The 17766-nt window shown below is 39.7% G+C and overlaps 1 protein-coding gene across 2 annotated transcripts in view; it reads left to right on the top strand.

Annotated features, from left to right (window-relative positions):
• The window catches only part of LOC126356221 (choline transporter-like protein 1), a 442973-nt gene that overhangs the window by 391473 nt on the left and 33734 nt on the right, over nucleotides 1–17766 (top strand). For both annotated transcript variants that reach the window (XM_050007038.1, XM_050007037.1), the window contains exons 10-11: nucleotides 8076–8195; nucleotides 11645–11770. In XM_050007038.1, coding sequence (XP_049862995.1) covers nucleotides 8076–8195; nucleotides 11645–11770 — 246 coding nt within the window. The remainder of the gene's footprint in view (nucleotides 1–8075; nucleotides 8196–11644; nucleotides 11771–17766) is intronic.

Here is a 17766-nt window from a genome sequence, read left to right on the forward strand (position 1 = left end):
GTTGGTCTGTGGGTAACATAAAATTATCTTTGCTTCTTGTGTTTTATTGTGTCCAAAATTTATATAAAGGGTGATAAAATTCTTTTTGCTATGAAGTACACATGTATCTGACAATTTTCTTCTGCAGCTTCAGTATTCGACATTAGCTATTTGGATTCACTCCAGGAAACTAACCTATACCTAATGACAGATTCAACATATCTACAATATGCTTTTTTTTTGTGTACTTATGTCAGTAGGGTTTTCTAGTATTTGCATTGCAAATGCTAAACTGCTTAATCTTTTTTGTTTTTGACAGGAAGTCAGTGTGGGTATTCCAGCTCAAGTTCTTGTCCACATTTAGTCTAAGGAATTTGATCATGTCAAACAATGGAAACTCCAGTTTTGAAGATCAACTAAATAAGGGAAAGATAGACCGCTACTCACCATAAAGAAGATACGAGTTGCAGACAGGCACAATAAGAAGACAGTTACACATTATCTTTCATCCAAAGTCTTCTTCAGGAAAGGAAACACAGACACATTCAGTCACACAAACAAGCACACCTCATATATATGTGACCACCATATCTGGCAGCTCAGATTGGAATGCAAAATTTGATCATGTCAGGTTCTTGCAGTTTCAATTCAAACAGAAGTATCATCTTCAAACATAACTGATGGTGAATTTATATTTATGGGTTAGTCATTTATGTAGGACAAGAACAGGATTGGACCTAAAATGGATCCTTAAAACATACCTTGTGATACTGTACACCATTTAGAATAATGATTCACTGTGTTTGAAGTGGCAGTTAAACTCTGTTTTCTGTTCTGCAGATATGATGTAAGCCATTTCAGAGCATTGCCCTTAATCCTATATTTATCTAATTTGTAAATAAGCAATGCATGGGCTACTGAGTCAGAGGCTTTGTGAGATCACAGAAGATACCTGTAACTTTACTCCACTGACGTAATGTGTTGCTTTATCTTTTCAGTAAAGTTATTTGCTGCATCCAGTGTGTTCTTTCATTGTTGGAGTCCAAATTGGTTATTTATACATGATCCACTCACATTAATGTTACCACCACCTAGGTGCAGTGCCACTCACAGACAACTGGTGGCAGCACTAGCAGTGGAGAGTATGTAAAGCATGTCTGGGGAATGCAGGAAACAGTGCAGTCATTGTCGTAATGCAAAAATGGAGCAATTTATCTGACATTCTAAAGGGCATGATCACTGAATTTTGGGCCAAAGTGGAAGCATTTCCTAAATGGCTCAATTTGTAGACTATTCGCATGGCCATGGTTAAAGTATACTGTGCGAGGCAAAATGGCACCAAAGAAGGGACATAGATGACAACAGTGAAGGACAGCTGTGGAGATGTGTATGGGCAAATAGATGTGCAGCTGTTGAGCAACTGACTGCCCAGATGGAAGCAAGTGGCTACTAACAATGTCTTCTCAATGACCATTCAGCAAACATTGCTGCATATGGTTCTCCACATCAGGTACCTGCTTCATGCACCCACACTAACTGCTGCTCATTGACAATGAAGGCTGTAATTTGCATACCAGTACTTCAACTGGACTCCGCTGGATCGTGACAAGTGGCCTTTTCATGTGCATTATGTTTTATGCTCCTTCAGACAGATGGATGTTGGTGTGTACAGTATGAAGTGTCCAAAAGCAAACATCCTGTAAGAATCGTCAGAAGAGTCCAGGCCAGAGGGCATTCCCTGAGTGATCTTCTCATTCTGGAAGGTACAGTGGATCAACACAGGTTGGCATCTGTTCTTGGGAACCATGTTCACCCCTAAAACCATTTTATTTTTCTCAGCACAATGGCATTTACCAGCAGGACAGTGTCATGTGTCACACAGTACACAGTATATGTGCGTGATTTAAAGAGTGCTAGGGTAAGTTTGCTGTTCTCCTGTAGCCACCAAACTCCCCAGATTTAAACCCAATTAAGGATCTGTCTGATCACCTTGGGCTGTTCGTGCCATAGATCCTCAACTGAGAAACCTAGTGCAGCTGGTCATGGCATTGGAGTCAGCTTGGCTCCACATCCATGTCGGTACCTTCCAGAACCTCACCAACTCTCTTCCTGCACATATCAGTGTGGTCCTTGCTGCAAGAAGCACATTAATGTGACTGTACAGTGTAATAATATCATTTTTTACAATAGAATTTTGAATGTGGATTGAAGTTACTTCCTCTAACAGTTTTGACAGGATTGGAAGAATAGATATAGTGTGTTAGTTTTCCATGTCTTTCCTCCACCCATTCTTGAACACAAGTCTGTCTTTGGTGTACTTCAACACATCAGAAAAGCATCCTTGTCCAAAAGATTGGTTCATTATTTGAGTTAATGAAAGTGCTATTATGTGATGCACTGCTTTAATCACTGTACTGGGTACTTGTCCCACCCAGAACAGGTTTCAGTTTTTAATGATCCTGTGACAGTTGCCACATCCTTTATCAAGACATTTTTTTTTAATCTGTGAGATACTAAGCATCATGGTGAGGTCCAAAATATATTTACTGTACTCTGATACTCTACTATGTACATCAATTGGAGCAGACAGGCTTTTCTGCTGCAGTTTTACGTGCCTTTTCTGCAGTTTAGACTGTCATATGGGTACATAGTATTTGAAACTTAGAGACCTATTTATCTGATTATCAACAACGGTCACTTCCATTATGGGGACTCACTATAAGTGCTTACGAGACCAGCCCTACACCAAGACTGAACTGAAGCAGGAGAACTGACACTTGTCACCCAGCAGGAGATTCTCTTTGGGGTCAGGCCTATGGAAAATTGGCAACCCAAGGATCACCAGAGTACTGAACTGTTGCTCTTCATACTATGAAACAAATTTCCAAAAATCGTCCATGAGCAATGAGGCCTTTTCAGATGCATTCAAAGCTTGAGTTAATTGCTAGTTGGTTAGGGAGAAATTTCAACCCAAATCCAGTGTTGAAGCTGAATTCCATCCTAGATCTTGAGAAATATTTTGACATGGTCTATCACGAGACTATTTGTAAAATGCTTCATGATTTTAGCACTCCTTGCATATGTGTGCAATGTATCCATACTGTTGTTTTATGAATGCTGTTCACTGCACAGCAAAGATTTTGTGTCCCTTTCCAGTTAACCCTTTAACTGCTCTGGATGTGTTAAGACACACACCTTTGTACCTGTCCCTGTGTGCTCTGAAAGTGTTTACTTGTGCCACCAGTCCTTCTACCTGGTACTCTCAATGTGTCTACGTGTAAACATGTTCAAAGGACCAGGTAGAACAACTGGTGGTGCACATAAACACGTTTGCAGCACACAGGAACAGGTACAAAGGCGCGCACACTAACACGTCCAGAGCAGTTAAAGGGTTAATGTTAATGAGCATTAAGAGTCTGCACAGTGACAGCAGATGTTTAATACACACCCCATCCTTGGATAACGTTACATGCTGATGGTGTGTTTTGTGCAAAACTTACCAAGATCTTAAACATTGGACCATTAGGTGAATGAATCATTTTAACAATATAACATTGAGATTAAACAAAAAGAAAATTGATTATCTGGAATGTGGATGTCTGTTTAGTGACCCCATTATAGTGATCCAACCAGTGAAGAAAACTGTACAGTGTAAATATCTCAGTTCTCTTACAACTCTGGATGATGAGATGTTCCCATGTACTTGACCATGCGTTACTGCTACACAGCTGAAATGGTGAAAAGCTGATAGAGTACTATTTGACCAGAAAGTACTCAACCATCTTAAGCAGTAAGATTATAGATCTACTAACAATCCACTTTGTACACAGCAAGGTGCGTATGCCTTCTCCTCCTAAAATAACATGGCATAACTAGTCTGTGTCGATACTGCTGCACGTGCGGCTGCTCGATGACTGACGCTGTCTTACAAGAAACGTCACTTATGTAGCTGCCAGTTATCAGACCGCAACTTCCGGTCACCAGCAGCGAGCCAAGTCCCTTATCTACTTCTGCTCTGGGAGCAATAGCATGCGTGACGCTAAGTAATACTAGTAGCGTCGCTAGAACACCCAGGGGGCAACGCAAAGTACCTAGAACGGTGCACATAGTATGCTAGCATATCGAAGATATATATCATAGCAACTATATATATATATATATAAAATGATGTAAATGTTTGTTTTAATATATATATATATATATATATATATATATATATATATATATATATATATATATATATATATATATATATATATATATATATATATATATAAAAATCAAAGATGGAAGCACAGCTATCCCCCATTGCCATGGTCCCCCCCCCCCTCCCTGAGATGTCAGTGTCTGTTGGTGAATCAGTATCTGGATGACGCGGGATGGGTCATTTACCATGCTGTCATCTAATATATTTTTTTTTTTTATTTTTATTTTCTCAGGGAAAAGACAGTGGCTCTGCACAGCTCAGAAAGATAAGCAGCAATGCTGAAACAAGAACTAGCTAGCACTGCATGAGATGAAAATAAAAATTTTGTACTGGTTTGTGTGTTCATAGTGCTGGACTGTATGAAGAATGAATATGTTACAGGAAGGATGAGAGTAATAGTAATCACCTACAGGTTAAGAGAACATGCCTGAAACAGTATTAGCACAGCATCAGAAGTGAAGCAAATCCATGGCAAAAACTTTCCTCACTTACAACCCTGGAGTTAGTTGAACCTGTAAAGTTATAATTGATCTTATATTTATGTGTATAACCTACTTTGTCCTTCAGAGGCCTTTTGATATGGAAGGTATGCCAGCTATCAAAGTGGAGGTATCATCAGTTATTAACAGTTTTGATATAAGTGGAATTTTATATGCTATCACTAGTAAGCTGGAGATGAGTGACTTGAAATGTGACACTGAACAGGACTGGGTGAAATCAATAGGAGGAAAGGTGTTTAGAGTCTTGGAGGAATGAAAACTGGATGACTTGGCCTTAGGTCCAGATGTAGAGGTACAAGTGACGGTAAGGGCACTGGAGAACATGATAAAGACCTCATCCATTCTTACATTCTGAACTTCCTTCAATCTGTAAACTGCACATACCTAGTAAACAAACAGGTGTAACTCAGCTATGATTCCTTTCTCCTCCTACAGTGACAGGGAAATTAGGTGCGACTACTGTAGCTTCCAGGGCACATGGAAATTGTGGGTTGCTAGGAACAATTCATCTAGTAGGTCAAGAAACAAATGAACACAAGTGTGCTATGCAAGTGTCCATATCCTTGAATGGAACTTGTTTGGGTAAGACTGTAGTTTCCTATTTGCATAAGAAATGAGGTGGTAGCTTTGGAATCAGCAGGATATTTGTACAAATGGTGTTCGGTGACATTAAGGCCATGGACTTTGGGGGGGGGGGGGGGGGGGGCTGGCTGCTGTATAGGGAGATGGTATCAATAGTATACAGTAGGGAGCTAGCTGGTAATAGATTAGTAAATGGAGGATGTGATTGGTGACATAAAAAGACACTAAGGTAGAATTGCTAAGATGTGTGTGTCAACTAGGGAGGAAATTCTTCCTGAAGGCATAGTAATATTCAACAAAAGATCTTTCAGTGTGATTAAGTTTGTAGATTTTTGTAAGCATATACGGAAGTGTGTGTAAAAGGGTGAGATCTGAGCATGCATTGGAGGCCATCCTGGACTAGGAAAGTTTGCTTATGGCTTTCTAAAAATCTCCACCCACATCATAACCACCTACCATCAACAATACCTCCAGTTAAATAGTTTCATTTTGTTCTGACAAGTTAAAAAGTATTAAAAGAAAATAATCAAACCTATTTTCACTTATGTTTATATCAGTCCAGCTGGATGTTTGTTTTATTGTTTTAGCAGTTAATGATTAGATGCTCATTGCAGTACCCTTCTTTCTCAGCAAGTACTTATTTATCAAACTGTTTATTTGCCAAGGTAATCCCATTACTGATGTCCAGGCGGAGCTTCAAGGAATCCTCAGAACCTTAGGCCCCCTAGAAAACCTTTCACCTGACTCCATCAAACTCCTGACCCCACTGACACCTCACACTCCTACCTTCTACCTACTTCCTAAAATTCACAAACCCAAACATCCTGGCCGTCCCATTGTAGCCGGTTACCAAGCCCCCACAGAACGTATCTCTGCCTACGTAGATCAACACCTTCAACCCATTACATGCAGTCTCCCATCCTTCATCAAAGACACCAACCACTTTCTCGAACACCTGGAATCCGTACACAGTTTGTTACCCCCGGAAACCATCCTTGTAACCATTGATGCCACTTCCCTATACACGAATATCCCGCACGTCCAGGGCCTCGCTGCAATGGAGCACTTCCTTTCACGCTGATCACCTGCCACCCTACCTAAAACCTCTTTCCTCGTCACCTTAGCCAGCTTCATCCTGACCCACAACTTCTTCACTTTTGAAGGCCAGACATACCAACAATTAAAGGGAACAGCCATGGGTACCAGGATGGCCCCCTCGTATGCCAACCTATTTATGGGTCGCTTAGAGGAAGCCTTCTTGGTTACCCAAGCCTGCCAACCCAAAGTTTGGTACAGATTTATTGATGACATCTTCATGATCTGGACTCACAGTGAAGAACAACTCCAGAATTTCCTCTCCAACCTCAACTCCTTTGGTTCCATCAGATTCACCTGGTTCTACTCCAAATCCCATGCCACTTTCCTAGACGTTGACTTCCATCTGTCCAATGGCCAGCTTCACACATCCGTCCACATCAAACCCACCAACAAGCAACAGTACCTCCATTATGACAGCTGCCACCCATTCCATATCAAACGGTCCCTTCCCTACAGCCTAGGCCTTCGTGGCAAACGAATCTGCTCCAGTCCTGAATCCCTCGACCATTACACCAACAACCTGAAAACAGCTTTCGCATCCTGCAACTACCCTCCCAACCTGGTACAGAAGCAGATAACCAGAGCCACTTCCTCATCCCCTCAAACCCAGAACCTCTCACAGAAGAACCCCAAAAGTGCCCCACTTGTGACAGAATACTTCCCGGGACTGGATCAGACCTTGAATGTGGCTCTCCAGCAGGGATACGACTTCCTAAAATCCTGCCCCGAAATGAGATCCATCCTTCATGAAATCCTCCCCACTCCACCAAGAGTGTCTTTCCGCCATCCACCTAACCTTCGTAACCTCTTGGTTCATCCCTATGAAATCCCCAAACCACCTTCCCTACCCTCTGGCTCCTACCCTTGCAACTGCCCCTGGTGTAAAACCTGTCCTATGCACCCTCCCACCACCACCTACTCCAGTCCTGTAACCCGGAAGGTGTACACAATCAAAGGGAGAGCCACGTGTGAAAGCACCCACGTGATTTACCAACTGACCTGCCTGCACTGTGACGCTTTCTATGTGGGAATGACCAGCAACAAACTGTCCATTCGCATGAACGGACACAGGCAGACAGTGTTTGTTGGTAATGAGGATCACCCTGTGGCTAAACATGCCTTGGTGCACGGTCAGCACATCTTGGCACAGTGTTACACCGTCCGAGTTATCTGGATACTTCCCACCAACACCAGCCTATCCGAACTCCGGAGATGGGAACTTGCCCTTCAGTATATCCTCTCTTCTCGATATCCGCCAGGCCTCAACCTCCGCTAATTTCAAGTTGCCGCCGCTCATACCTCACCTGTCTTTCAACAACTTCTTTGCCTCTGTACTTCTGCCTCGACTGACATCTCTGCCCTTACTCTTTGCCTTTAAATATGTCTGCTTGTGTCTGTGTATGTGCGGATGGATATGTGTGTGTGTGTGTGTGCGCGAGTGTACACCTGTCCTTTTTTTCCCCCTAAGGGAAGTCTTTCTGCTCCCGGGATTGGAATGACTCCTTACCCTCTCCCTTAAAACCCACATCCTTTCGTCTTTCCCTCTCCTTCCTGAAGAAGCAACCATCGGTTGCGAAAGCTAGTAATTCTGTGTGTGTGTTTGTGTGTTTTGTTCATTGTGCCTGTCTGCCGGCGCTTTCCCGCTTGGTAAGTCTTGGAATCTTTGTTTATTTGCATTGCATTTCATATTATTTTCCTATTATTTCTAGGTTATCATATGTCTAATTATACTTGTGATGAGGAAACGCATTAAGCTGGTGATTCAGCTGTTTCGTGAAGCTGGAAAAGCAGTTGCTAGCATGCCGATGTTGTTATTTGAACCTCTCATTGTAAGTACTGCATCAGAAAATACTTTTTCAATTCAAATTTCCATTCCAGTTTTTATTTAATTGCCAAGAATATTCAAAGTCACTAACAAGAAGTGTTTTCAGATGGATTCTATTCAATTCAATGGTGTATGAATTGGTGTTTTGAGTAGGAATGTTTATATTATTCTTAAGTAATACTTACATTTGTCTTAGTACCATAATAATCTTTTAAATACAGCAAAACAGAGAATATCTTTAATGTGTTTGATGAATGCAGGAGAAACTGTAAAACCATAGACAACATTTTTGTTTATGAGGAAGGCCTTCCTTGGTGCCTAAAACCTGATTTGGGTGAGAGAGCTAGTCTTACATGCTAGGTGGAAATTGAGCTAGCAGTTTGCTGCATTGTACCCCAAAATAATCATAACCTCCTGGTTTGTAGCCAATGGAGGGCTTAAATCAAAGACTTAGACAATTCTCTGAGAATTTTGGTTGCAGATTTTTTGACCTCTGCTGAAAATTGTAAGGACCCCCCTCTCTTCTAGTAAGTCAGACATGCATCACTCATGTGAAGTGGCTGCTACAGTAGCAGAGTACTTGTGTCATACAAAAGTTTATTTTAGGGTGGAGTAATCCTTCCACTGGCTGGATAGCAAATTAACTGTTCTTCATTGTAGGCTGTTGATAGAAAATGTTAATATAATGTTAATTAACTGCAAGAGTGTCCATAGAAAGGTCCCAGAACCAGTCTTTCTTATAAATAGTAATATTGCATATATAGAACTAGGAACATAAAGTTACAGAAACAAGAACTGTATAGTAAATGAAATTTAAATTCTTATTTGAATGCAGATTACAAAGATTATGCTGGATGCTAGTCACAGGAGCAAGCCACCTGACAATGTGTGGTGGAAAGTACTTGTGGTATTTCTATCTGATCCCCCTTCGTTGATCCTTTAACAAATAGTATGTGGGAAGGAAGTTTGCTAGTAAATCTCTATCTTTGCTATAATTTCTTTGAAATCTCTTTTGGTTTTGGTCATTTCATGACATGTATGTGGAAGAAAGTAATACATTGTCCAACTCTGAGACTCTCTAGGAATTTCACTATTTGTGAAAAGATTGGCAGTTGACTCACAACATAAGCAACATGTAACACATGTGTATACATAGGTGGATAGACTCATTATTGTTTGATAACATGATTTTTGAACAATCACTGGAAGCAATCACATCCTTTATATATCTGGGAGTATGCATACGGATTGGTATAAAAATTGAATGATCACATCAAACTGCTTGTAGAAAACCAAATACCAGCAAAAATTCACTGGAAGAATCTTCAGAATATATAGTTCATCTAGAAAGAAAGCGCAGTAGCTTACAAAACACTTGTTTGACCAATGCTTGAGTATTGCTCTTTAGTCTGGGTCCCTTGCTAAATAGAACTCATACAGGGAATGCAGAAGATCCAAAGAAGGGCAGTGTGTTTCACCTCCAGAATTAGACACTACAGGAGAGACATTGTGCATCACAATGTGGTTTACTGTTAAAAGCCGGCCGGGGTGGCTCTATAGTCTGGAGCTGCGCGACTGCTACGGTCGCAGGTTCGAATCCTGCCTCAGGCATGGATGTGTGCACTGTCCTTAGGTTAGTTAGGTTTAAGTAGTTCTAAGTTTTAGGGGACTGATGGCCTTAGAAGTTAAGTCCCATTGTGCTCAGAGCCATTTGAACTGTTAAAATTCTGAGAGTGTATGTAGCTAGAAAAATTAATCAACAATGTCCTTCTTGCATCCCACAATTCATGAAAAGATTACATAGGTAAAATTAGAGGGATACTTGCTCATATGAAGCCTTACAAACATTCTTTTTTCCTGCACACTATAATCAATTGGAACAGGTGAGGGGAGAAGTCACCATCATAAACGAAGCTCCCACTGCCATACATTATAAGATTTGTTTGGAGAGAATAGATGCAGATGTTGGTTATAGTTTATAAAGGTTATAAACAATGTAATGAGTGAAGATAACTGCTCATTGTATAGTGGAAATGCTCACACACACACACATACACACACACACACACACACACACACACCTATATACAGAGCTACATTTTGTAAGAACTGCAGTCTGGTGAGGCCTTTATGTGTATATATATGCTTGTTTTTACAAGAGTTGTTACTAATTGTGACAGAAGTGGTGTCTGATGAATGCAATTTCATTAGTCAGTCTAAGATGTTTCACTCATTGTTTATGTTCCTATTCACGACTCATTTGCCTACCCCCACTCCCCCCCCCATAATGTGATTGGTTATCTTTACTCATTCCCAATATCAAATTAAAGTTATCATTTATTCAGCGTTATAAACAGCATTAATATAAAGATTATGATAGATAAAAGAAAACCTACAAGCTTTCAGAACTGTATCTGAATGGCTGTATTTAAAAGAGCCACAACAGATTTAGTGTAATCTTAATGGTGCATATGCCACATGGTGAAAGTCAACGTGAAATTAAATTATTACAAGTAAGTGTATGGTAACTGGGACATCTGTTGAGAAAGGATTGCAATTGCAGATCAATGGCACAAAGCTAATTTTGTTCCAATGGACATTTGCAACTACTATTTCTAGTGGAAAGTCGCTTCTGGAACCAAGGAACATAGTTTTTTTTTAGGTGTTCTATCATTCTTGAGCACACCAAAACTTCAGAGACAGAGTTTTACAATGAAACTAATAATTGTAACTAATTGTCTTAATTCCATTGTTATAAAGAGGCCTAAAAATCCTATTCTTGAGTATCCATATTTCTGTAAAATTCATTGTGAAGTGAACTACACCCTCCCCCCCCCCCCCTCGCCCCCTCCCCCCACATACAGAGAGAGAGAGAGAGAGAGAGAGAGAGAGAGAGAGATCAAACAGCAATGTCATGAGAAAAGAGCCTTAATACCATTTTAATGGTCATCAATTTCTTCAGCGATTTTACTTTTAAGAAAATCATTTACTTTCTTAATTCACATGTAGAAGTTGAATTCACAATTCACTGAATGTATGTGTGTAATACTATGATTGTCTCTTCTGAGCTGACTGCACTGATTTTTGATTAAATGATTAAAATGCTTACTAGATGTGTGCTGTCACATAACACTTGGTCACCTTGTTTCATAACTAAATAATTGTAATCCTTGACAAACCTCCTAGAGAATTATTGATTTTTTCATGTCTAGAAAAAGAGTGTTATATATATAAATCTGAAATTAGCATAGACATTTTAAAATCAGAGTTCCATTAATCAAAAACCGCATGCGTAAGTTTATAATATGTTTCCTTAATTAGATAATTTGACATTTAATGGCCATTTTATAATTTGGATAATGTTTAATACTTTTCCTTTTTTATTCATATAGCAATATATCTTATTATGAAATAATTGTGAGTGAAGTGTTATCTGTGTTTTCTTGTCAATAGACATTTGTTATGCTGGGGCTTGTGGTGGCAGCCTGGATTTACTTTTGCCTTCTTATTGAGAGTTCTGGAGATCTCAAAGAGGGTGAAAACAATAAAATGTACTATAAGAAGGATGTTATAATGAAGGTAAGTGATTAATTTCATTATTTGTCAAGTCTAGCTGATTTATTAATTAGTGAGCTGTGTGTTCTATTGTTTTTATTTTTATACCTTACTATGAGGTGAAACAAATCAGTTTTACATTTGTACTCATTTTCTCAGTGAAAAAATGCAGCAAAATGCTGATCTTTTACAGGATTGTCTTAAGCTGTCTTTTGCTTTGTTTTTATGTACAGTGATTTATGCTTCACTATTTTCAATCTCTCTCTCTCTCTCTCTCTCTCTCTCTCTCTCTCTCTCTCTCTCTCTCTCTCTCACACACACACACACACACACACACACACACACACACACACACACACACACACACACACACACACACACATATCATATTACTACATGTTCAGAAATTTTTCTGTGTAGTAGAAGCAGTTGTCAAGCTGATAAGCTTTCAGTTTGAAGTGAATTTTTGAATTTTTATCATCTGTTGGATTCTTGACTACACAGGATATGTGGTCAAATATTTTTATGGCTTACAAGCAGCAGGCATAGTCTCATATTAATACAACATTGAAGCCTATGCTAAAAACCTTGAACCACCTTGTGCAACCTATTGATCTGTTCAAACAAAATACCTGAAAAGTAGGCTGAAAATTAATTGACTGCAAAAGATATAATTAAAAGTAGGAAATTTTAGTGAACTGCAGCCATAGAGCAATGAATAATTTTATCATATTCTTGTTGATACATCAGCAATATCTTGTGAGCTTTTCTTAGCAAAATATAATTTCAATCTACATTGCTCACTGAGTGTTGGTCATGTTGGAGAGAATATTTCCTGTATATGTATGTAACCTAGAAAATTAGTTTTGTTGCTTAATACTATACTCCATCTGTAGGGCAGATTAGAGAAAAAATGTGGAAGGCGTAGGGGGATGACAGTTAAGGATAGGCAAGGCAAAAGCAAGCATAATATGAATATGTCATTACGAATTTGCTGTGGTGCAGGCAAATGAAGTCCTATGTTATAGAGAATGAAATAAGACTCATGTAATGGGATGGGGAAAGGGGGAAGCGTGAGCAAGAGAGAACAGAAGAAGGGGGAGACTGCGGGCAGCACAACATTTTTTTGTGGGAGTGTGGTGGAAGGGTGGGGGGGGGGGGGGGAGTAGAGGCCAGGATTAAGAGAACATGATGTTGGAAGGGACAGGGGAATACAGATGGCACAGGTTGTGAAGTAGACATTAAAGTTGAGTATGATAATGTGGACAGTAACATGCTGTGTCAACAGGGTAATCAATTTACTATTCACCCTGTTTTGGTGGTAATCATTCATTTGGGTGAACAACTGGTTATTTATCATGTCCCCATAAAAGGGGACTATCATGTTGTAAGTGCTTGGGGACAGGAATAGTATAAGGATGGACTACAATATTTTGTAGATTTTGTGAACAGCAGATTAGTGCTTTGTGTGAGAGGGCAAGGATTTTGGGAAGGATGTTAATTTCAAGAATTCTGAAAGGTAATCAGAACCCTGGTGGAGGATGTGATGAAGCTGTTCTTACCCTGAGTAATACTAGGTAATAAGAGAGGAACTTCTTTGCAGATGGCTAATGAGGCCTGCATACTACGTCAAAGTCAAAGGTTGTGCTGATGGTAGCATAGCTACTGCTTGTATCACCCAAGCTGCAGTGTCTTGAAAGAGAAGCCAGACAAAGTGTGCCCCACAACGTAGGGTGGGATGGGGAGCCTAGAGGGATGGCGAAGCCAGTTTTCCTAAAGGAGTAAGCGTGGTATAAATCATGACTAAGTATCTTCCAGGGTAAGAATATATTCTGTACTAAGTGTCCACAGCCTCCTTGATAGTGGAAGTTAGGGCATTCTACTGTCCTTGGAGCAGGAAATAGTTTCAAAAGGCAGAAGAACCATTAGTTGGTTAATGGCATTGGAATGCAGAAGGCAAGGTGACCCACAAGGCAGAAGAACCATTGTTTCGTCAATGGCATTAGGATGCAGAAGGCAAAGGGAAAGCACTGCACTGAAGTGATTCTTGAGTTTCTCCCAGCGTAATTGATAATCAAAATATCCACGGGTGTACTGCCGGTCTATAGTGTCCAACGGGCACAATATATCGGCGATCAAACATGTCGCCATCACATGGCATGCCTCCATTCAATGTAAAAACTATCCAAGTTTCCATTCTCCCATTTCGATCTGGGGGAGAGGGAGATACCTTGAACACTGCTGTGACTAGAAAGCATGACTGCTCTGGAAAGATGAAAGTATATGACAACAAAGTTTAAATTCCCACATGGAATGTGCACAGTTTTATATGACTTGGAAGCTTACAAATGTGGAGGCAGAGAGATGCAGGCTGAAAGCAGACATTCTCGGACTAAGCGAAGTAAGGTGGCCTATATCTAGGATTCACAGTATGAAGGAGGAACCCTATACTGATACTAAACATAGAAATGAAGTTGCCATAGTTGTGTCATAAATGACAGTGAAATCAGTTCTCAATTTGATTCAACTTGATGTTCACATAATGTTATTAAGGTTACAAATGTCACATCGAGCTATGAAAATTATTCAGTTTCATGCCCCAATAGAAGATAAAGATGTGAAGAAGTAGAATCTTTCTATGACACCTACAGTGACACAATGAAACACACAAAAAAGGTGATACTAGACTGGTCATGGGCATTTTTAACTCAAAAACTGGCTCTGGTGCAGAAGGTAATGCTGTTGCTATGATCTTGGAGAATGAAACACAAGAGGAGACAGATTGGTGCAGGTTTGTACAGAACATGAATTTTTTCTTTCTAATACATTTTTCAAACTTCATGCTAGGAGTCTACACACATTGATGTCACCTCCTGATAGTGTAGAGAAGACCGTCAGAAATCAAATTGATTTTATTCTGGCGAAACAGGAGCTAAGAAAATATGTGAAATCCATTAAAACCTGTCCTGGTGCTGATATCAATAGCAATCACAATCCAGTAGTAATAGACTTTAAAGTGCAACACATAAGAAATGCTAGAAGAGGCATTAAGATATCAATGTACATAGGTACAAAAAAATTAGCAATTTCAAAAGTGAGGACTTATGTTTGATGCTACTCTGGAGGAAAAAGTGAAATCAATAGAAGAGGCTCAGCCTATAGAAGTAGAATCGACTTTGAACTCTATAGAAGATAGCATAACTCAAGTCCAGGAAAGTTGCATTGGGTTCAACACCACCAACAAAAAGCAGAACTGGATAACTGATGAAATTCTGGAGTTTATGAATGAAAGAAGACTATGTAAAACAAAGGATCCCATAAAAGTCAAAGCCTATTCACTGACAGAAGAGAGCAAATCATGGATGTCTGACGAATGTAAAGAATTTGAGACATTTCAAGAGAGATAAGATTAACTTATATAAGAAGGTGAAATAGTTGGGTGACCCTTAATGGAAGCAACATGGACAAATACCGAGGAATGCAAATCATAGGAGTTGAAGGAAAACTCGAAAGATGGAAGGAATATATTGAAGTCCTTTTCAGAAACAATACAGGTGATCCTCCTCCATCTGATGCAAGAATCAGTTAAGTCAGTCATAAAATCACAGAGTGACATTGTACATACTATTAAACTGGAGAAATATGGTAAAGCTAGCAGTTCATATGGAGTTTATACTGAAGTTATTGAAGTTATATTGTAACTGGCTGAGAGAAACTTTTATACCACTGTCTAAGCACACTAACTCCTCGCAGTGTGATGATTATTGTATGATTAGTTTGATGTCTTCATGAAGGTGGTGATGATGATGATGTCTTATGTACTCAAAATATTTCTGCAAATCATATACACACAGATTTACAAGAAATGTGAATCCCAAATGTACACGATGCAGTTTGGCTTTGGAAATGGGTTTGGAAGTTGCGAAGCACTCTCTGACACCTACTAGTGTAGAGGCGCAGAGATATGAATGTCAGTATGTATGCTTGTTTCTTCTTCTTCCATTGGCACTACATCCCAGGATGGGACTTGGCCTTCTCAATAATTTTCCGCCATTTCTCTCTGGATTTTGCCGTGGACCTCCAGTTATAACAATCGGATCTGGCAGTGTCTTCTCCAACCTCATCACTCCATCTCAACCTCGGTCGTCCTCTTGCTCTTCTTTCTCCAGGTTCACTGCAGCAGGCTTTCCTTGCAAGATTTGTCTCATTGAGTCACATCACATGTCCAGCCCATCTCAGTCTACACAGCTTTATGAACTTTACCACATCAACCTCCTTATAGCAGTCATAAAGTCTGTCATTTCTTTGCCTTCTCCAGGTCCCATTTTCATATACAGGTCCAAAATTCCTCCTCAATATATTTCTTTCATGTTGTTTCAGTTTGTTTTCACCCTGCTTCATAATTGTCCAGGTTTCTGAGGAATACATAAGTACTGGGCGTATCAGCGTTTTGTGAAGTCTGCACTTAATTCCTCATGATATAAGCTTGGATTTAAAATGTCGCAATACTCCAAAGTTACACTGGTTAGAAGCAATTATGTGAGCCATGATTTCAGTATAGGAGGTGCCATTTGCTTCTATCTTTAAGCCCCGATAGGTGAAATATTCCACTTGCTCAAATGTCATTCCATCAAGGGTTATTGCGGGCTGTAAGGGTTGGTTAGTGCCATTATACATATACTTCATCTTTTCTTCATTAATTCTCAGGCCCATCTTCTCTGCACTCATTTTAGAGCTGAAAATGCACTTTGTAGATCTCTAAGTGTTCTGTTCATTAAATCCAAGTCATCTGCATATCCCAGTAATTGTACAGACTTAGAGTAGATAGTTCCTCTTGTCTGAATATCCGATTCGCAAACCAATTTTTCAAGCTCCAGATTCAAAAGTAGGCAGGAAAGCCCATATCCTTGCCTTACCCCAGTTTGAGTGGGAAACTGAGGTGATAGCCTTGACTGCACTCGCATGGTACACTGGGGATACTTTAGAGTGATCTCTATTAAACGCACCAATTTTCCAGGCACTCGAACTTCCTGGATTGCCTCATAAAGTTTGGCCTGATTTATTGTGTCATATGCAGATTTAAAGTCAATCAAAAGATGGTGCACACCAACATTGAATTCATTGATTTTTTCTACTATTTGTCGGAGAGTAAATATCTGGTTTACAGATGACATTCCTCGTCTGAACCCGCATTGATAGCTTCCGATAATATGTTCTGCTATAGGTGAAAGTCTACTAAACAGGATATTTGATAGTACTATATATATAATATTTACAAGTGTTATGCCTCTGTAGTTGCTGCATCATTCAAATAGATCTCCTTCTTATGCACCGGGCACACTATCCCTACATTCAATTCTTCTGGTAACTCTTCCTTTTGCGAGATTTTTTGAAACACTTGTTTCACTGACTGTAAAAAAGCTTTTGACTGACTGAGACATAAAACGATGGTGGAAATTTTGAGGCCAGTTGGTATTTACCAAAACAGTTTATGCATCATCAGCATGCAGTATTGGAATCAGACTGCAGATGTAAAAACTGCCCAAGGAATATCAGAAGTGTCTACAGTTAGTAAAAGTATTCATCAGGGCTGTTTACCATCACTTCTCTTGTTTAAAATTTACTCTGAAGCAGTTTTCAGGGAAGTGTTGATGGAAGAAAGCAGTGGGATCATTAAAAATAGAAAGATACTTAACAGTATTGGGTATGCAGATGACACTGTTGTCACAGCAAATGATCTGTCTGCACCCCAACACATGAAAGACATTTTAGCCCAGTGCAGTGAAGAGTTTCGCCTCTTTGTCAACACTTCAAAGACCAAAGCTGTCTTCCCTGAAAATGTTCAAATGTGTGTGAAATCTTATGGGACTTAACTGCTAAGGTCATCAGACCCTAAGCTTACACACTACTTAACCTAAATTATCGTAAGGACAAACACACATACCCATGCCTGAGGGAGGACTCGAACCTCCGCCGGGACTGCTGGCTGAAAGACATTCGGAGAACTTCTTTAAGTGGCT

This window comes from Schistocerca gregaria, chromosome 3, assembly GCF_023897955.1.
Source record: "Schistocerca gregaria isolate iqSchGreg1 chromosome 3, iqSchGreg1.2, whole genome shotgun sequence".
Lineage (NCBI taxonomy): Eukaryota > Metazoa > Arthropoda > Insecta > Orthoptera > Acrididae > Schistocerca > Schistocerca gregaria.